The sequence below is a fragment of the Pelobates fuscus genome, chromosome 11 (genome assembly GCF_036172605.1).
Source record: "Pelobates fuscus isolate aPelFus1 chromosome 11, aPelFus1.pri, whole genome shotgun sequence".
Taxonomy (NCBI): domain Eukaryota; kingdom Metazoa; phylum Chordata; class Amphibia; order Anura; family Pelobatidae; genus Pelobates; species Pelobates fuscus.
Window position 1 is genome coordinate 93,088,286 of NC_086327.1, and position 21,728 is coordinate 93,110,013.

The following is a 21,728-nucleotide window of genomic DNA, read 5'->3' on the forward strand; positions in this document are numbered from 1 at the left end:
GCCCCGCAAGCGCATTAGACCTTCACATAAGAAAGCATTATTCAATGCTTTCCTATAGGGATTTCGGAGCCGCTGGAGGTCCTCACATAGCGTGAGCGTTGTTTAAAACACTTTTCATGTTCTGAGAACATGGAAGTCCCTCTAATGGATGTCTGATAGACAGCCACTACAGGAGGACTTAACCCTGCAAGGTAATTATTGCAGTTTATAAAAACTGCAATAATTACACTTGCAGGGTTAAGAGTGGTGGGAGTTGGCACCCAGACCATTTCAATTGGCAGAAGTGGTCTGGGTGCCTGGAGTGTCCCTTTAAATAGGCATTTTTTTCATTGGGTGTATATCTAAAAACAGTTTGCAAAGCCTGCATTTCTCTGGTCTGCTGCCATTGCAAGCCCTCCCTTTCTAACCACACCCAGACTTTATGTGGTTGTCCAATCACAGATTTCCTAATGCAGCTCAATGAGAAGTCTTTGGAAGGCAGGTGCTTTTTGAGTAGCTGCCTCTTGAGTTTAGCTTCACTGAGCTAAATAAACCAGGAAGTAATAAGACTTATTGTCCATTTAAATGCCAAGAAGGTGTTACCAGGTTAATTTATAAAAGGATGAATTTCTATTGAAATCTACAATTTTTGCAAAATGAAAAAAAAAAGGACACACTCTTCACACATAAAGTTTTTCAGCAAGTAAATAACACTTTCAGCGGTTAATAACACTGTCTAGAATGCAAACAGCATATTGTAAGTTGTATTGAAGGTACTCATATCTCCAACGTCTGGAAAGGCAAGTCATTCCAGAGGTATATGTAGCAGAGAATATAGACATCCACCAAGTGTGTATTAAAAACTGTCACTTATTTTACCCCATAGGGTTACACAAAACCATTATAATGAAATCACTACACCAATTAGCACCAATATCGTGCTGTTCCTCTTTTTTTTTATGGTTCTACACTGCATTTGGTGTGGTGATTTCATTATATACAATTTGTTTTAAACTACCATCTAAACACTACCTAGAAATATAGAATTAAACAATGACGTATAAAAGAAAACATTTCTAGCTTAGCGATAACCAGGTGTAAATAAAGAGAGTCTATGCTCATGAGTTTTGTCTTCTGCTAGACTAGAAGCCAACATAAACAGCCACAAACTTGCGTGTAACTATTGAGGCCTAATTATTGAGGAGCGAGCAGGGCTGCCATCAGAAATTTTGGGGTGCATTACACAGCTCAAGACCCCACCACCATCTTGCAGGCACTTAGAGCATAGTGGATGTAGTGTACGCATGTTGGCAATGTAACGTGTGTGCTTGGGAAATGTAGTGTATGCATGCCAGGCAGGACAGTCATGATTAGTGGGTCCTGATCCACTGTTTTGACTTTGTTTCCTGGTGTCCAAGTAAACTGTCCCCAAAAAATGTAGTACGAGCTTATCATTGGACATATTTGGCTACTTAGGGCCCTAGAACTCTGCAGGGAGCTCTGAAACAGTGCTCCCTGCATGTCCTGCCCTCAGTAGCCTGACTGTAGAGAGTTGTCGCTTTATATAGTAAATGGTCCGATACGGAGTACAACTTTGTAGCAGAACAAGAATCTTTGTTTGTATTAAACACACAGCTCATCTACCTCAGAATTCCCAGTATGAAAATGTTGTGTTTCTCCCGAGTTCCTGACATCACCACCACCACCACGAGAACAACCAGGTAGATGAGGTCTGTGCTTGATACAAACTTACTGGTAGAGTAAGCAATGTTGTGGACTATATTTTCCTTAAAGGGACACTCCAGGCACCCAGACCACTTCTGCCCATTGGAGTGGTCTGGGTGCCAACTCCCACTACTCCTAACCCTGCAAGTGTAATTATTGAAGTTTTTTATAAACTGCAATAATTACCTTGCAGGGTTAACTCCACCTCTAGTGGCTGTCTACTAGACAGCCACTAGAGGTCACTTCCTGCTCTAGAAACCTGTGCTAGAGCGTCACTGGATGTCCTCACGCTGTGTGAGGACCTCCAGCGTCGCTCAAATACCCATAGGAAAGCATTGAAATTATTTTTCAATGCTTTCCTATGGGGAGCGCTAATGCGCATGCGCAGCATTGCCGCGCATGCGCATTAGGTCTCCTCGGCCAGTGGGCGGGATCAGTCTCGCCCACCGGCCGACGCAATACAGAGGAGGAGCGGCGCGGAGGAGGAGACAGCAGGGAGGGACATCGCCGCTGCCTCAGGTAAGTGACTGAAGGGGTTTTCACCCCTTCAGTAACTGGGGATTGGTGGGTGGGAGGGAGAGGGACCCTCCAGTGCCAGGAAAATGGATTGTGTTCCTGGCACTGGAGATTCCCTTTAATGCCCTTACAGCCATAATGCAGGCAAAGCATCACAGGAGTGACAGTAAAATATACATGTGACGAAGTGCCCTTCACCACTTGTGCCTGGAGAGGACTAATTGTCAGCCTCCTGCCCTGCGACTATGGCCCCTGGAAGATTTTGCCCTTTAAAAATTTTATTTGGGCATATTGGATTTTTATTGTACTCTGTCTGCCCCTTTAAATTATATTGGAGCAGTGTGCAGCTTTAAATTGTGAAGAAAACCCCTGTTTTATTCCCCCCACTCCCCCTCCTAGAACACCAGTTAAACCCTTATAACTGTCAAATATTCAAACACTGACTGACCTTTTAACTGTCATATATTCAAACACTGACTGACCTTTTAACTGTCATATATTCAAACATTGACTGAACTTAACTGTCATTTTGTTTTCCTCTGAGGAGGAGTTGTTTTGCTACATGAGTGCTGTTGCTTTTGTGTGCTCATTAAACAGACCTGCTTAACCCTTTCTTGAAGCCTTGGCTCATGCTTGGGGGATGGGATAAGTCTGCAGTGCTGATGGTGTCGGTTGGCGTGCTTGGAGTCCTCGGCAAACACTAGGAGCATTGATTAGCGGAGGTACTCGGTCGGAGTGCCAGCGGGTCCGTCACAATACACTTGTTGTGCACATACTTCACAACATATGAAATTCTAGGACGTATGGCTGAAGATGTACCAGGGTTTTGGCTGTTCAGGACATGATAAATGGATACTCTAAGCGCCATAACCACTACAGCCCATTGCAGTGGCTATGGTGTTCGCAGACAACTGGAGCCTCGACCCATTCTGTGTCAAATCCCAAACAGACACTTGACAGCTATTATTATTATTAGCATTTATATGGCGCCAACAGATTCCGTAGCGCTTTACAATATTATGAGACGGGGGGATGTAACTATAAATAGGACAATTACAAGAAAACTTACAGGAACGAGAGGTTGAAGAGGACCCTGCTCAAGCGAGCTTACAGTCTATAGCTATAAAGTATGATAGTGTATTACAGTTTAAGAATGGGTCACTGAGCTCAATCAGCATTTATCTAATATATATGAAACCAGGTGCACAGATGGACCTGAGGCTGGCAAACCCCATACATAAATGTAAACAGCCACGCGATCCAGGCACTCAATGTACAGAGGGTAGCAGAATTACTTGGTGCGTCAGATTATAAACAGCAACGTTTCGAGCTCCAATGAGGCCTTTATCTTTAGCTTGATAAACTCCTCATTGGAGGTATAAAGGTTGCAGTTTATGTTCTTACTTTATAATTAAACCTGCTACCTTCTGTACACTGAGCGCCTGGATACAGTTGCTTTTTACATACTGAGCTCATCTTACACCTGAAGAGTGGGTGGCCAAGCTAATGCTATGTGTACAACTCCTATCTGTCAGTAAAGGGAGAAAGAATAAAAGGGATAACGCAACATTCTAGTGGCTGCTTCCAGGCAGGGAATATCCCACAATAATCGAACTCCGATCTGGCCTGCGCTCGGCACTCCACTGCTCTCCCCTGGCCAGCCACCTGATTACGTAGCGCATGCGCAGAGCCTTCCTCTTCCTTTCTCCCAGCTCGGGTCGCCATGGCTCCTGTGGTCAGTATCGAGCTCCGGCTTGTTTGTTGTGATAATGTCGCTGTTTGTCGCCGATCTCGGTCTCCCTGGCTGCCTTCCAGTGCCCCGAGGAGGCAGCTGTAGACAGGCCGGGTGTGAGGCGGTCAGGAGGGCTGTGTAAAGCCGGGCCAGGGGAGGGGAGCCGGAGCATGGGGAGCGGGGCCTAGTAACCGGGCCAAGCCTGGAGCTAGAGTATGTTACCAAGCCGGGCCAGGGGGACGGGAGCGGGGCCTAGTAACCTGGCCAAGCCTGGGGCTAGATTATGTTACCAAGCCGGGCCTAGTAACCTGGTCAAGCCTGGAGCTAGAGTATGTTACCAAGCCGGGCCAGGAGGAGGGGAGCGGGGCCTAGTAACCTGGCCAAGCCTGGGGCTAGAGTATGTTACTGGGGAGGGGAGCGGGGCCTAGTAACCTGGCCAGGCCTGGAGCTAGAGTATGTTGCCGGGCCAGGGGGAGCGGGGCCTAGTAACCAGGCCAAGCCTGGGGCTAGAGTATGTTACCGGGCCAGGGGTGGGTCCTGAAATAAGCCCTGACTGTGATGTGTATCGCCCTGGCTGGAAATAGGGCTGGGTAGGCCGCTGCTAGGGCTGAGGGATGGAGCTATAAACACTAACCCCCAATAATAACGAGCTGGGCAGCCTTCTACAATCAGGAGCCAGCGGGGACATGGTGATTGCTTTACCAACTTTAAGGCTGGCGAAGCATCATGGGATTTGTAGTTCTACATCTGCTATGGAACTTTTAGCCATTTATAATATAACTTAATGTAAGGAAAGTGGACTCTTTATTGGGTTTTTACTAAACAAGGAATTGTCAAGTTAACTGCAGATTTTGGAGTTCGAGGAATTGAACACCAATGTTCTGTTGTGTTTTTTTTTAACATATACTGTTTAGTCAGTGAGTTCAACCTCTGTTTACAATTTGCAATCCCCCAGATGAAACATTGGGCTTTAGTGGCACTGTTACAGATTGCATTATTTAATCACATCTTTATTACTTTTTACTAAAAGTGTATATGTGAGGTAAATAAAAATGTATTACATTGGAGATAAATATATTTTAAAAAATGTGATAAAATGTACCTTTATTCCAACACCAACACAGACTCCTCACTGCAGCCTGATCCTTCTGCTGTGAAGTTGTCATTCTTGATGACTTTTGACAAATCCTATACTTCTAATAGAAGAGCATTGGTATCATGGCACATGCAATTTTCCAATCCAATGCTTTTTTTGAGCAGCATTGGATACACACTGCATTTGGTGTCAGCACACTTTACATGGTGATCTCGATGACCTATTAAGTGAATAAATCTGTTTAATAAGCCAGTGTATGGCAGTCATTAGTAGATGATTTGAAATGTAAACTTTTCATTTTTTGCCAATCTTACTCAAGTTTTTTTTTTATTGTGATTCCTTACCATCACTTAAGTTTGAGATTCTAAAAATTAGAAATGCAGTGGTCTCCAAGGCAGTAGTATGTTATAAAGCACATTCTATTTGGTTAATTTTATTCCCATTATTAGCTAGCGATGACAGATTGAGTACCAATATTCTCTATAAATGTTTTTATGAATACATTTTCAATATTAAAAAATTACTAATAATAATTGAGTAATATTCTATGAAAATCGTGATTAGTTATGGTTGGCAATGTACTGCAAAATATTAATTTAGTAATACTTAAAATTTGGTGACGAGTTGCAAAACCAGTATTTTTCAGACCTCTGTATGTCACTTAGAACGTGAGATTATTGAATAATTTAAAAATAATATATTAATAGGTGTTTTGTGGTATAGGCATTACCCCATGTATTGATGCTTATAGAATGTGTTTGTAGGTGAATAGGGACCTGCCTAAATGAGCTTACAATCTAAATTAAAGGGACACTACTGGCACCAAAACAACTTTAGCTTGAAACAGGGGTGCCCAAAAAGTAGATCCCCATATATTTTAAAACTACAGCTTCCATGATGCTTTGTTATTCTAAAGGCAAGCAAAGCATCATGGGAGTTGTTGTTTTACAACATCTGGGGATCTACCTTTTGGGCACCCCTGGCTTAAAGGGACACTATAGTCACCAGAAAAATTACAGCTTTTTGTAGTTCTGGTGTCTACAGTCATTCTCTTCAGGCTTTTTAATGTAAACACTTCCTTTTCAGTGAAAAGGCATTGTTTACATTACTGCGTAGGAACACCTAGTGGCAGTCACTCAGATGGTCACTAGAGGTGCTTTATGTGTTTGTGCTGCACAGTGTCTCCATGCTTTGGCTGGAGGTGCTGAACGCTCCCTGTAGAAATTCAATGCATCTCTGTGAGGAGATGCTGATTGGCGAAGTGTGGCGTTTTGTCTTGCATGCGCAGTAGCCTCCCACTGCTCAACAATGAGCGAGCATTGGATTGGCTGATATAATCAGATTAGAGGATTTCAGCCAAGGAGATGGGGCAGAGACAGTTGTGACAAAACCAGAGGGGTGCTGGAAAAGGGTAAGTTAACTACCATTTTTACGGGAGACAAGTGAGGTTGGCCACCCAAATGATTTATTTTATTTTTTTTTTTTTCATGATAGTGTCAGGAATACACGTTTGTATTCCTAACACTATAGTGTTCCTTTAATGAAGCAGTTAAACGCCAATCAATCAGAAAATCAGTCCTGTTATTTCTTTGTAGTTTAGCTCAGTGGAGTAAAACCCAAGAGTCAAGCAATTGCCCAGATACCTGCCTTGTAAATATTTCTCAATGTTCTGCATTTGGAATTCTGTGATTGGACAGCCACAGAAAGTATGGGCTGGTGAAAAGGGGCTTGTAAAGGCTGCAGACAAAATATCTGCACATTCTGCAAGTTATTTTAGATATGCATCCAATAAAAAAAAAAGCATAATTAAATGTATAATAGAATAGACAGATGTGTGGTATACCGGCAGTCAATGCATCTAGAAATCCAATCACTAAATTTGATACTCCAAGTATAAACACCAAAACACCAAATGATAGTGCACTCAATGTAAAACATAAATCTGTGAGATTAGCATATCACATCATGTATAATCATACGCTTCTAGGTGAATAAATAACAAAATAATATACCCTTTGGCAGAATATCCAAGATGTCTCTGAAAGAGATTGTTCACAATTGGGCAAAACAGCATGTATACATGGATGAAATAATATAATAATCATTTATTGCATACCACTCATATTATCAATAACCTATGTATAACTGGCTCAAGTATATCAGCATAGGTGGGATAGAACTGGCTTTGAGGTCAGACTTTTGGTGTTCTTGGGAGAATTGAAGTCAGAACATCATTTTGGTGTTTTATTGTTTATAATTATTGAACATGCAAGAATAGCAAGGTTACATAGAACAGATTATAGAACAATGAAACGTTCAACTGGGTTATGGTATATAATTTCCTCAACAAAACAATTTTTTTGGCTAGGGGAGGTAAGAATCCGGATGAAAGATGCACTGGTTGGTAGAGAGGGAAATTGGGGATGGATCAGATCTGGTGAGGTGAGGAACAAGTTATTGTCCATCTTGGGATGTTGGAGTAAAGGGGTGTCTTTGGAAGTTTGCAAAAAGGTACAAGATAGGTGGCTGACTTGATATGAGGTGGGAGCTTTTTCTAGTACTAAGGAGATAGTGAAAATGAGTTGAAGGCAGAAAGGGGCACAGGGGTATGGGTCTGTTTTAAGTAATGTGCTTGAGAGGGAGAGGACTGGTGGGTCTATACTGAGTTACCATGGAGGAGAGAGAGAATAGGGCAAGGTTATGAAGAGATTTGTATACAAGAGTGAGGCATTTGAAAACAGAGCACTAATTAATAGGAAGCCAATGGAGTTTAAAAGAAGGGGTGTTGTATGAGCAGACCAGTGCATGGATGTGGCCTGCTGCCTTCTGTATTTGATCAAGGTGGGTGTTTGAGTGTTGAGGAAGGCCAAGCAGAAGAGAGTTGCAGTAATCTAGCAATAATGAGAGAATGGAAAAGGTGTGCAGCAGACAATGAGAGAAGGGATCGTCCGGATATTAGTAGAGGTGAAACTACTAGCATGAAAAAGTAGAAGTAAGGGGGTGAAATGGGAAAATAGTCAAACCAGCATATGTAAATCTCGGACAATCCAGTCCAAGAAAGTATTTAGATTTTTCTCTCATTGTGGAGCACCAGGTCCATTTTATTTTCTCCATAGCAACCTGGTATTTGTCCAGCTCTGCACTAAACCATAGTAGTGTTAAATTTCCATGACATCTTCACTTTGAGTCATAACTTCTTATGCAGTACTGTAGAATGTATATTGCTTTCAAATTATGTATTGCTTTAGGTTATATTAAATGCTTAACTACTCTCTATTACTGATATTATGCAACGTCTATTGATGTAACGCAGTGCCACTCACCCACTGCTAAATCTGCTATTAAATAATTATAAACTGCTGAACAGATTGAAATGAAGCGCTTGGGGTCTAAAACAGTTGACTGTGATTAAAGGACCAGTATAGTGCCAGGAACACAAGCTCGTTTTCTTGGCACTATATGGTCTTTAGGGCCCCCCACCCGCCGGGCTGAAGGGGTTAAATAATTACCTTTCTCCAGCGCCAGGCTCCCTCTGCGCTGGGGAACTCTCCTCCCTCTTTTGACGCCAGTGCTGAATGTGCATGCGCGGCAAGAGCCGAGCGCGCATTCAGTCAGTCCATGTGATCTTCACAGCGAGAAGCGTCTCTAGTGGCTGTCAATGAGACAGCCATTAGAGGCTGGATTAACCCTAGTGTAAACATAGCAGTTTCTCTGAAACTGCATGTTTACAGCTGCAGGGTTAACCCTAGATGGACCTGGCACCCAGACCACTTCATTGAGCTGAAGTGGTCTGGGTGCCTATAGTGGTCCTTTAATGTTGCAAATGCATACGTAATATATTCATGGCTATGTAGATCCAAGGGTGTTCATTTCTTTAAAGGGACACCAGAACAATTAGCGTAATGTAGATGTTCTGGTGTCTATAGCCTGTCCCTGAGGGCAGTGTTTACATTGGTGCCTAGTGACAGTCACTCAGACGGCCCCTAGAGGTACTTCCTAGTCCAGTGTTGTACAGTGTGCCACACTGGCGTTCAACATTCCCCATAGAGATGTATTGATTCAAAGCAACTCTGTGAGGTGATGCTGATTGGCGCAGTGTGGATCATAAAGATGAGCTGCGACCTAGGGAAAAATGGTGAGCAGACAGGGCAGGAGATTAGACAGGGCTGGCTACCTAAACAGCCACACCAGCACTATAGAATGCATGGTTTTTATTCCGGAATGTTTATGTGCCTTGAAAAATGCACACAGTGCTAGATACAGGGTATTGTGGTGGGGGGATTCTTTTGACCTGTGGTCTTGTAGAAGGTCGTTGATGAATGTTTACTAAATGTACTAATTTGTGATTGATTTTTATAGAAAAAGGTCGCTACCAAAGGCAGCAAAAAAAAGAAGCAGCTCCTGAAATTCACTTTGGACTGCACACATCCCGTGGAAGATGGCATCATGGACGCTGCTAACTTTGTAAGTTAAGAACTAGCATGCTCTCTAAAATACCAGTAGTTCAGGCTCCAAAGTTGGAATGTCAGATTATAACCAGCTTGGGTGGAATACTGCCAGTAGGTACATGCTTAGCTGCAAAGAATTTCTATTAAAAGTCGTCACCTCCCAGCTGGAGAACAGGGGTCTCTCCCGTGCTAATAGAAGTGGGCTTGCGAAGGCTGCCATTCATAAAACAACTGTTTTAAAGGGATACTATTTTTTATCAAAACAACACTAACTTAGTGAAGCAGTTTAGGTGTATTGGTCATGCCTCTGCAGTCTCACTGCTCAATTCTCTGCCATTTAGTAGGTAAATAACTTTGTTTATGAATCCTAGTCACACCTCCCTGCATGTGACTTGCACAGCCTTCCTAAACACTTCCTGTAAAGAGAGATCTTTTTTATGTTCTTGGACAGTAAAAATAGATTCCTTTATTGCAGTCTTTCATTTATAATTTCCTATCTCCTGCTCCTCTGTTAATAGTCTGCTAGGGCATGCAGAAGCTTCCTGTGTGTTTGATTAAAGTTCAATTTACAGAGCAAGAGATAAAAACTTCTAAAGTAAAAGTTGACACTGCTGTCAGATCCAATTGAAAATTAAACCATTTTGTTTTCATGCAGGCTATGTGAGTCACAGCCAGGGGAGGTGTGCCTAGGGCTGCATAAACAAACCAAAGTGATTTAACTCTTAAATGGCAGAGAATGGAGTGGTGAGACTGCAGAGGCATGATCAATACACAGAAACTACTTAATTAAACTAAATTAGTTCTGGTGACTATAGTGTTCCTTTAGGATATACCCCAATGAATACATGTGTGGAAATACAGGCATGTATGCATTGGGGTGTATCTAGTAAATAGTGATTTTTATTTTCTTATAAGTGCAGTGGAGTGATCCTTAAGATACACCCCATGGTTTGTTTTTGTTTTGTACTGGTAACCGCTTTGACAAAAATTAAGTGGCAAGTGTTTGACTGTCCCTTTAAACCTCTTACACTTTATTTTTTTTTTTAATTGTTTTTTTTTTTTTCTAAAGTGTTATTAGGGCTATGAGAGCACAGCAATAATAAACAACCTTTTTGTACTGGTGCTGTTGTGTATTCCTTTATGCATGCAGTCTTGGCGGACTGTTCTGACCTTAATCTTGTACAATACACCCCGAGTTTAAGAGGTTACCCAACTTGAACATAGTGTACATTTCTAGATGTATATAAGCTGCAGTTCTTTAATGGTTGTAGAAGAGCACTCAGCTAATCCATTGCCTATTGCAGGAGCAGTTCTTACATGACCGAATCAAAGTGAATGGAAAGATTGGTAACCTGGGAGGTGGAGTTGTTTCAATTGAGAGAAGCAAGAGTAAAATCACTGTGACATCAGAGGTGCCATTTTCCAAGAGGTGAATACAATCTAACAAATTTATATATAATTTTATTTTTTAGCTGTATGAGTTTTTCCATAAAACGTTTTCCTACTTTTAACGGGGTTACCTCAACCATCATAGAGAAGAGGTGCAGATTCAGGCACCATGGCCACTTCAAATCACTCAAGATGTTATGATGCTTGGATTAACCTTTTAACCCCTTAAGGACCAAACTTCTGGAATAAAAGGGAGTCACGACATGTCACACATGTCATGTGTCCTTAAGGGGTTAATTGGGGTACAGAAAGTATGTTTATTGAATTGACATATAATTTAAAAGTGAAGTATGAAATATCATATTTGGACCTCACCTAAATGTTTATTGCATGTTAAAGGGACACTATAGTCACCAGAACAACTACAGCTTATTGAATTTGATCTGGTGAGTAGAATCATTACCTTCAGGCCTTTTGCTGTAAGCCCTGTCTTTTCAGCGAAAATGCAGTGTTTACATTACAGCCTAGTGATAATTTCACTGGCCACTCTTTAGATGGCTGTTAGAGATCCTTCCTGGGTCATGGCTGCCTAAAATGCATCCCAACATTCAGTGTCTCCTCCCTCTGCATGCATACTTTCCTCATAGAGATTAATTGATTCAATTCACCTCTATGAGGAGATGCTGATTGGCCAGGGCTGTGTTTGAATTGTGCCGGCTCTGCCCTTGATCTACCTCTTTGTCAGACTGAGCCACTGAGGGCAGATTAAGAGCTGCAATGTAAACACTCTTGTGGTTAAAGGGAAACTCCAGTGCCAGGAAAACGATCCGTTTTCCTGGCACTGGAGGGTCCCTCTCCCTCCCACCCACCAATCCCCGGTTGCTGAAGGGGTGAAAACCCCTTCAGTCACTTACCTGAGGCAGCGGCGATGTCCCTCGCCGCTGTCTCCTCCGCCGCAACGCTCCTCCTTGTTCTTCCGGTGGGCGAGACTGATCCCGCCCACCGGCCGAGGATACATAATGCGCACGCGCGGCAATGCTGCGCATGCGCATTACATCTCCCCATAGGAAAGCATTGAAAACTAATTTCAGTGCTTTCCTATGGGGATTTGAGCGACGCTGGAGGTCCTCACACAGCTTGAGGACGTCCAGCGACGCTCTAGCACAGGTTTCCTGTGCTATAGAGCAGGAAGTTCCCTCTAGTGGCTGTCTAGTAGACAGCCACTAGAGGTGGAGTTAACCCTGCAAGGTAATTATTGCAGTTTATAAAAAAAACTGCAATAATTACACCTGCAGGGTTAGGAGTAGTGGGAGTTGGCACCCAGACCACTCCAATGAGCAGAAGTGCTCTGGGTGCCTGGAGTGTCCCTTTAATACACCTTCGGACACTTGCAATTGAGGGCAGTATAGGGTGGTATTGGTATTGTAGACTCTGCTTCAGCTGGGTCAAGATAACACAGAGATCAATAACGGCTTCATATAGGAAGGAGACACATTGCTTAGTTTAGTTTAGCTAGCAGTTTTTGTGAGGAGAACACTGATTTACCCTGGAATTTCCCTTGTATTAACGATTGCTAGGGGGAGGGTTGGAGGGGGTGTATATATATATATATATATATATATATATATCTATATATATCTATATCTAAAAAAAGAAAGGGAACACTTAAACACAATGTAACTCCAAGTCAATCACACTTCTGTGAAATCAAACTGTCCACTTAGGAAGCAACACTGAGTGACAATCAATTTCACATGCTGTTGTGCAAATGGGATAGACAACAGGTGGAAATTATAGGCAATTAGCAAGACACCCCCAATAAAGGAGTGGTTCTGCAGGTGGTGACAACAGACCACTTCTCAGTTCCTATGCTTCCTGGCTGATGTTTTGGTCACTTTTGAATGCTGGCGGTGCTTTCACTCTAGTGGTAGCATGAGACGGAGTCTACAACCCACACAAGTGGCTCAGGAAGTGCAGCTCATACAGGATGGCACATCAATGCGAGCTGTGGCAAGAAGGTTTGCTGTGTCTGTCAGCGTAGTGTCCAGAGCATGGAGGCGCGCCTTTGTGCAACAGGAGGAGCACTGCCAGAGCCCTGCAAAATGACCTCCAGCAGACCACAAATGTGCATGTGTCTGCTCAAACGGTCAGAAACAGACTCCAGGAGGGTGGTATGAGAGCCCGACGTCCACAGGTGGGGATTGTGCTTACAGCCCAACACCGTGCAGGACGTTTGGCATTTGCCAGAGAACACCAAGATTGGTAAATTCGCCACTGGCACCCTGTGCTCTTCACAGATGAAAGCTGGTTCACACTGAGCACATGTGACAGTCTGGAGATGCCATGGAGAAAGTTCTGCTGCCTGCAACATCCTCCAGCATGACCGGTTTGGCCGTGGGTCAGTAATGGTGTGGGGTGCCATTTCTTTGGGGGGCCGCACAGCCCATCATGTGCTCGCCAGAGGTAGCCTGCCATTAGGTACCGAGATGAGATCCTCAGACCCCTTGTGAGACCATATGCTGGTGCGGTTGGCCATGGGTTCACCCCTAATGCAAGACAAAGCTAGACCTCATGTGGCTGGAGTGTGTCAGCAGTTCCTGCAAGACAAAGGCATTGATGCTATGGACTGGCCTGCCCATTCCCCAGACCTGAATCGAATTAAGCATTTCTGGGACATCATGTCTCGCTCCATCCACCAATGTCACATTGCACCACAGACTGTACAGGAGTTGGCAGATGCTTTAGTCCATTTCTGGGAGAAGATCCCTCAAGAGGCCATCCGCCACCTCATCAGGAGCATGCACAGGCGTTGTAGGGAGGTCATACAGGCACATGGAGGCCACACACACTACTGAGCCTCATTTTGACTTGTTTTGAGGACATTACATCAAAGTTGGATCAGCCTGTAGTGCGTTTTTTACACTTTAATTTTGAGTGACTCCAAATCCAGACCTCCATGGGTTGAAAAATGTGGTTCCATTTTTAAATTTTTGTGTGTCTGCACATTCAACTATGTAAAGAACAAAGTATTTCAGAAGAATATTTATTTAATTCATTCAGATCTAGGATGTTATTTTTGTGTTCCCTTTATTCTTTTGGGCAGTGTGTGTGTGTATGTATGTATGTATGTGTGTGTGTGTGTGTGTGTGTGTGTGTGTGTATGTATATATATATATATATATATATATATATTCCCTTTTGTAACTCTAATTTATTATACTCATACTCTTTCTCCCTCTGTCCCCTTGTGTACCATGTTTCACTGTTTATACTATTTAGAAAGGTTGTGTCTCTTTCTGAATTTTCAACTGTTTGTTGTGGTGTTTTATCGTTTTTTTGTTTAGTTTTATACATGGTAAATTAAATCTACCTGTCTTCTTCTAATTTTTATTAGGTATTTAAAGTACCTAACTAAGAAATACCTCAAGAAAAATAATCTACGTGATTGGCTTCGTGTGGTTGCAAACAGCAAGGAAAGCTATGAATTGAGATACTTCCAGATCAACCAAGATGAGGAGGAAGAGGAGGATGAAGATTAAAATATTAGCTGGAAGAATTTTTATATTATCGGAAATAAAATTGGAACAAAAAGTTCTGGTCCATTGTTTTTTTTGTTTTTGTTTTTTTTTTTTAAACTTCATACATGTTTCCTACATATGGTCTACTAAATGAACATGCATACATTATAAGGGTGCTAATGGGGACAATTAACACGGCATACAAGATCCAGGTCGCTCACTCACACACCAACTTCAAGGCTGACAAAATGTAAATTTTTTTTTTTTTTTTGTCTTTTAACACCTGAGCTGCCAAAAATAATGGGGATCAAACATTGCGTAAGCCTACCACAATGCCAATGTACCCTTTTTTGGCAGGTCATACCCTAGCAAGCTAAGACTGTTTGTTTTTAAAAATGGGGCACTTGTTTTTGCACAAGTGAAGTCTGTAATATTCTATTTTTTCTCTAGAGTGTACACTTAAAAGGGGGACAAAACTTTTTTTAGATACATAAATGAGAAAAGAAAAGTAAAACAAGGATTAGTTAGATTAAAAACAAAAGAAGGAAGGTATGTAGATGAGGATAAAGGTCTAGCTGACTGCCTCAATGAATATTTGTGTTCGGTATTTACAGCTGAAAATGAAGGAAAGGGACCTCTGTTAAAAAAAAGGATAAATGAGTCATTTATTACACGTGAGTTTACAGAGGAAGAGGTTCTATTTCAACTGTCAAAAGTAAAGACAAATAAGTCAATGGGACCTGAAGGAATACACCCAAAGCTATTAAAAGAGCTTAGTGGTGTACTAGCAAAACCATTAACAGATTTATTTAACCAATCATTGTTAACAGGAGTAGTCCCAGAAGATTGGAAGTTAGCGAATGTTGTGCCCATTCACAAGAAAGGTAAAAGGGAGGAGTCGGGCAACTATAGGCCAGTAAGCCTTACTTCTGTAGTGGGGAAAGTGATGGAAACCATGTTAAAGGATAGGATTGTTAAACATCTAAAAACACATGGATTTCAAGATCAGAGACAACATGGGTTTACTTCAGGGAGATCATGCCAAACTAATCTTATTGATTTTTTTGATTGGGTAATTAAAATGATAGATCAGGGTGGTGCAGTAGACATTGCTTACCTAGATTTCAGTAAGGCTTTTGACACTGTTGCACATAGAAGGCTTATCAATAAACTGCAATCTTTGAGTTTGGATTCCAATATTGTTGAATGGGTAAGGCAGTGGCTGAGTGACAGGCAACAGAGGGTTGTAGTCAATGGAGTATATTCGAAGCTTGGGCTTGTCACCAGTGGGGTACCTCAGGGATCTGTACTTGGACCCATTCTCTTTAATATTTTTATTAGTGATATTGCAGAAGGTTTTGATGGTAAGGTGTGTGTGTCTTTTTGCGGATGATACTAAGATATGTAACAGGGTTGATGTTCCAGGAGGGATAAGCCAAATGACAAATGATTTAGGTAAACTAGAAAAATGGTCAGAGTTGTGGCAACTGACATTTAATGTGGATAAGTGCAAGATAATGCATCTTGGACGTAAAAACCCAAGGGCAGAGTACAGAATATTTGATAGAGTCCTAACCTCAACATCTGAGGAAAGGGATTTAGCGGTGATTATTTCTGAGGACTTAAAGGTAGGCAGACAATGTAATAGAGCAGCAGGAAATGCTAGCAGAATGCTTGGTTGTATAGGGAGAGGTATTAGCAGTAGAAAGAGGGAAGTGCTCATGCCATTGTACAGAACACTGGTGAGACCTCACTTGGAGTACTGTACACAGTACTGGAGACCATATCTTCAGAAGGATATTGATACCTTAGAGAGAGTTCAAAGAAGGGCTACTAAACTGGTTCATGGATTGCAGGATAAAACTTACCAGGAAAGGTTAAAGGATCTTAACATGTATAGCTTGGTGGAAAGACGAGACAGGGGGGATATGATAGAAACATTTAAATACATAAAGGGAATCAACACAGTAAAAGAGGAGACTATATTTAAAAGAAGAAAAACCACCACAACCAGAGGACATAGTCTAAAATTAGAAGGACAAATGTTTAAAAATAATATCAGGAAGTATTACTTTACTGAGAGGGTAGTGGATGCATGGAATAGCCTTCCAGCTGAAGTGGTAGAGGTTAACACAGTAAAGGAGTTTAAGCATGCGTGGGATAGGCATAAGGCTATCCTAACTATAAGATAATGCCAGGGACTAATGAAAGTATTTAGAAAACTGGGCAGACTAGATGGGCCGAATGGTTCTTATCTGCCGTCACATTCTATGTTTCTATGTTTAAGCCTTAATTTATTATTATTATTATTATTATTTTTGCGATGTATATAGCGCCAACAGATTCCGTAGCGCTTTACAATAAGTTTAGAGGGGGGATTTGACTATAAATAGGACAATTACAAGAAAACTTACAGAAACTAAGGGTTGAAGAGGGCCCTGCTCAAATGAGCTTACAGTCTATAGGACTGTATAATCAATAACTCCATAATTGGATTACAGCAGCCATACTTGGCTACTGTCAGCCTATTGAAAGCCTCTTTAAAGGAACACTCCAAGCTCCATAATCGCTAAAGCACAGTGGTGTGAGACATTGTTCAGGAGAGCTAATGGAAGTTCCCGTTTAGGAGCTTCTGGCTCTAACTGTGCTGTAAGATGTGAAAGTTTTTTCTAAAAATGGCTTGACAACTTACAATGGAGTAGTGACAAGGCATTGCTGAACCATAACCACTATAGTGAATTTTAGTGGTTATGGTGGTTGGCGTTTTGCTTTTAACAAAACCAAGAATGTACTGTAATAGATTAAGTATGTGCAACTTGGATTGTCTGGGTAGGTGCTGCAAAATGTTTCCCCACTGCTATGATCATAGAGATCTCCCTCACCAGCCTGCTAGCACTGAAATGCTGCAAGATGTTCAGAGTAAGAATGTAACATCCCCATGTCTAAAATAATTTTCTGGCTAGAATTTCCTTGTTGGTTAAGGTGTAAATCCATTTTAAATAGAAAATTTAGTTTGGTTAAAAATAGATGCAAGGTTGGCGCAACTGTCTGTTTTCAGACCAGAAGAGGATAGTTTTACATCCCAGAATAGTTTAAAAAAAAAAAAAAAGTTTGAATGATATACTTATCTGGGAGGGGACAAACGGAAAGCCAAGATAGAGCTGTATTGGGGGTGAGGGGGAGACGTGTTATTAGTGTCTAGGTACCACCGGAGTTCCCTCCCAAAGGTTTTAATCGAGTGACGAAATTATTTCGTACTATTTCGTACAGCTTCTGTGTCAGGCTCACAGTGGATACTGTGCCCACTTGCCCAGTGCCACCACTCATATCTGGTGTCAAAATCTGGCATTTAAAACAAACATTTTTTTTTCACTGTAATAGATTGAATAGCAGTTACTTGTCTGCAAGCGTCTGGGTGTCAGGCCTTCAGCGTGTACTCTGCCAACTTCTGCCAGTCCATTTTGCCACTCATATCTGGTGTCACAATAGCGTGCCTTTAAAAAGAAAAAAAGTTTTTCACTGTAAGCTAATAGCAGTCAGTGTCCTTCAAGCGGGTGTCAGGTCTTCAGCATGTACTCTGCCAACCTCTGCCAGTGTACTTTGCCACTCATATCTGGTGTCACAATAGCGTGCCTTTAAAAAGAAAAAAAGTTTTTCACTGTAAGCTAATAGCAGTCAGTGTCCTTCAAGCGGGTGTCAGGCCTTCAGCGTGTACTCTGCCAACCTCTGCCAGTGTACTTTGCCACTCATATCTAGTGTCACAATAGCGTGCCTTTAACCCCTTAAGGACCAAACTTCTGGAATAAAAGGGAATCATGACATGTCACACATGTCATGTGTCCTTAAGGGGTTAAAAAGAAAACGTTTTTAACTGTAAGCTAATAGCAGTCAGTGTCCTCCAAGCGGGTGTCAGGCCTTCAGCGTGTACTCTGCCAACCTCTGCCAGTGTACTTTGCCACTCATATCTGGTGTCACAATAGCGTGCCTTTAAAAAGAAAAAAAAGTTTTTCACTGTAAGCTAATAGCAGTCAGTGTCCTTCAAGCGGGTGTCAGGCCTGCAGCGTGTACTTTGCCAACCTCTGCCAGTGTACTTTGCCACTCATATCTGGTGTCACAATAGCGTGCCTTTAAAAAGAAAAAAAGTTTTTCACTGTAAGCTAATAGCAGTCAGTGTCCTTCAAGCGGGTGTCAGGCCTTCAGCGTGTACTCTGCCAACCTCTGCCAGTGTACTTTGCCACTCATATCTGGTGTCACTATAGCGTGCATTTAAAACCCAAAAACTTTTTTCACTGTTATAGATTGATTAGCAGTTACTTGTCTTCAAGCGGGTGTCAGGCCTACAGCGTGTACTCTGCCAACCTCTGCCAGTGCACATTGCCACTCATATCTGGTCTCACAGTAGCTTGCATGCATAGTACCACTAATCCAAAAAAAAATGACAGGCAGAGGCAGGCCACCCCGCAGGGGCCATCGTGGTCGTGGTGCTGTGATTCCCTTTGGCCCTAGAATAATGCCCAGTTTTCAGAGGCCACGTACCCTGAACTTGAAAAGTTCTGAGGACGTAGTTGACTGACTAACACAGGACACCCAATCTTCAACAGCTTCCGCTCGGAACCTTGACGCACCATCCTCCTCCAGATTAGCTTCGGGCACCTCTCAAGATACCACTCACCCGCCTGCCGCCACCACCAACACTAGCACCACAGCCGCTTCACTTTATCTGTCAGAGGAGTTATTTACACATCCGTTTAAAGAAATGAGTGATGCTCAACCATTATTGCCAGAGGATGTAGATAACAGGGATATGTCTCAGTCAGGCAGCATTACACACATGGACGTACGGTGTGATGATGATGATGTTGTACCCACTGCTGCTTCCTTTGCTGAGTTGTCAGATACAAGTGAAGCGGTTGATGATGACGATGCATCCATGGATGTCACGTGGGTGCCCGCTCGGCAAGAAGAAGAACAGGGCGAAAGTTCAGATGGGGAGACAGAGAGGAGGAGGAGACGAGTTGGAAGCAGGGGGAGGTCATCGCAAGGAGCTAGTGGCACAGTCAGACAGCATGCATCGGCACCCGGTGTCAGCCCGACAGCACGCCAATCAACGCATGCTGTGTCCACCACCAGAATGCCGTCATTTCAGAGCTCAGCAGTGTGGCATTTTTTTTTGTGTGTCTGCCTCTGACAACAGCGATGCCATTTGCAACCTGTGCCAAAAGAAACTGAGTCGTGGGAAGTCCAACACCCACCTAGGTACAACTGCTTTGCGTAGGCACATGATCGCACATCACAAACGCCTATGGGATCAACACATGAGTACAAGCAGCACACAAACTCAAAGCCGCCATCCTCCTCCTGGTCCAGCATCTTCAGCCACGTCAACCACTGCTGTCCTCCTTGCCCCCTCTCAACCATCCGCCACTCCATCTCTCGCCTTGAGCAGTTCCCGCTCATCTGCCCACAGTCAGGTGTCTGTCAAGGACATGTTTGAGCGTAAGAAGCCAATGTCAGAAAGTCACCCCCTTGCCCAGCGTCTGACAGCTTGCTTGTCTGAACTATTAGCCCGCCAGCTTTTACCATACAAGCTGGTGGAGTCTGAGGCGTTCAAAAAATTTGTGGCTATTGGGATACGACAGTGGAAGGTACCCGGACGAAATTTCTTGGCACAAAAGGCAATCCCCAACCTGTACTCGATTGTGCAAAAGGAAGTAATGGCATGTCTGGCACACAGTGTTGGGGCAAGGGTCCATCTGACCACTGATACCTGGTCTGCAAAGCATGGTCAGGGCAGGTATATCACCTACACTACGCATTGGGTAAACCTGCTGACGGCTGCCAAGCATGGAATACGTGGCTCTGCAGAGTGGTTGGTGACACCGCCACGACTTGCAGGCAGGCCTGCTGCCACCTCCTCTACTCCTCCTACTCCATCCTCTTCCATAAACTCCTCGCCTGAGTCCTCTTCTGCTGCTGCATCTTGCTCCACATCAACGGCAACCCCCCAGCTCCCCAGGTACTATTCCACATCCCGGATACGGCAGTGTCACGCCGTCTTGGGTTTGACTTGCTTGAAAGCAGAGAGTCACACCAGACAAGCACTCCTGTCCGCCCTGAACGCACAGGTGGAAAAGTGGCTGACTCCGCAGCAACTGGATATCGGCAAAGTGGTTTGTGACAATGGAACAAATTTGTTGGCGGCATTGAAGTTGGGCAAGTTGACACATGTGCCGTGCATGGCACATGTGTGTAATCTGATCGTACAACGCTTTGTGCATAAGTACACAGGCTTACAGGACGTCCTGAAGCAGGCCAGGAAGGTGTGTGGCCATTTCAGGCGTTCCTACACGGCCATGGCGCACTTTGCAGATATCCAGTGGCGAAACAACATGCCAGTGAGGCGCTTGATTTGCGACAGCCCGACACGTTGGAATTCAACACTCCTAATGTTCGACCACCTGCTCCAATAAGAAAAAGCCGTTAATGAATATTTGTATGACCGGGGTGCTAGGACAGCCTCTGGGGAGCTGGGAATTTTTTTGCCACGTTACTGGACGCTCATGCGCATTGCCTGTAGGCTCATGCGTCCTTTTGAGGAGGTGACAAACTTAGTCAGTCGCACCGAAGGCACCATAAGCGACATCATACCATTTGTTTTCTTCCTGGAGCGTGCCCTGCGAAGAGTGCTGGATCAGGCCGTAGATGATCGTGAAGAGGAAGAGTTGTGGTCACCATCACCACCAGAAACAGCCTCATCAGCATCGCTTGCTGGACCTGCGGCAACGCTGGAAGAGGATTGTGAGGAAGAGGAGTCAGAGGAGGAATGTGGCTTTGAGGAGGAGGAGGAGGAGGAAGACCAACCACAACAGGCATCCCAGGGTGCTCGTTGTCACCTATCTGGTACCCGTGGTGTTGTACGTGGCTGGGGGGAATAACATACCTTCATTGAGATCACTGAGGAGGAGGAACGGGAAATGAGTAGCTCAGCATCCAACCTTGTGCAAATGGGGTCTTTCATGCTGTCGTGCCTGTTGAGGGACCCTCGTATAAAAAGGCTGAAGGAGAACGACCTGTACTAGACCCCCGGTAAAAGCAGAAAGTGGCTGAAATGTTACCATAATTTAAAAAGTATGCTTTACACAGCATATAAGGGTGATGTCACAGCACAACGGGAATCTAACAGGGGAAGAGGTGAAAGTCATCCTCCTCCTCCCACGACCACGCCGGCAAAGGACAGGACGCTTTAAAGACGTGTTGTTGATGGAGGACATGCAGAGCTTTTTAAGTCCTACGCATTGCCACAGCCCTTTGGGATCCACCCTCAG

General features: G+C 43.4%; 1 protein-coding gene across 1 annotated transcript; it reads left to right on the top strand.

The window, feature by feature from the left end:
* Nucleotides 1–3,860: 3,860 nt before the first annotated feature.
* On the top strand, nucleotides 3,861–14,476 carry RPL22 (ribosomal protein L22). The gene is made up of 4 exons (XM_063437081.1): nucleotides 3,861–3,955; nucleotides 9,408–9,512; nucleotides 10,801–10,925; nucleotides 14,280–14,476. Exons 1-4 carry the CDS (start codon nucleotides 3,944–3,946, stop codon nucleotides 14,422–14,424), a joined length of 387 nt encoding a protein of 128 aa, XP_063293151.1. The 5' UTR covers nucleotides 3,861–3,943; the 3' UTR covers nucleotides 14,425–14,476.
* The last annotated feature ends 7,252 nt before the right edge of the window (nucleotides 14,477–21,728 follow it).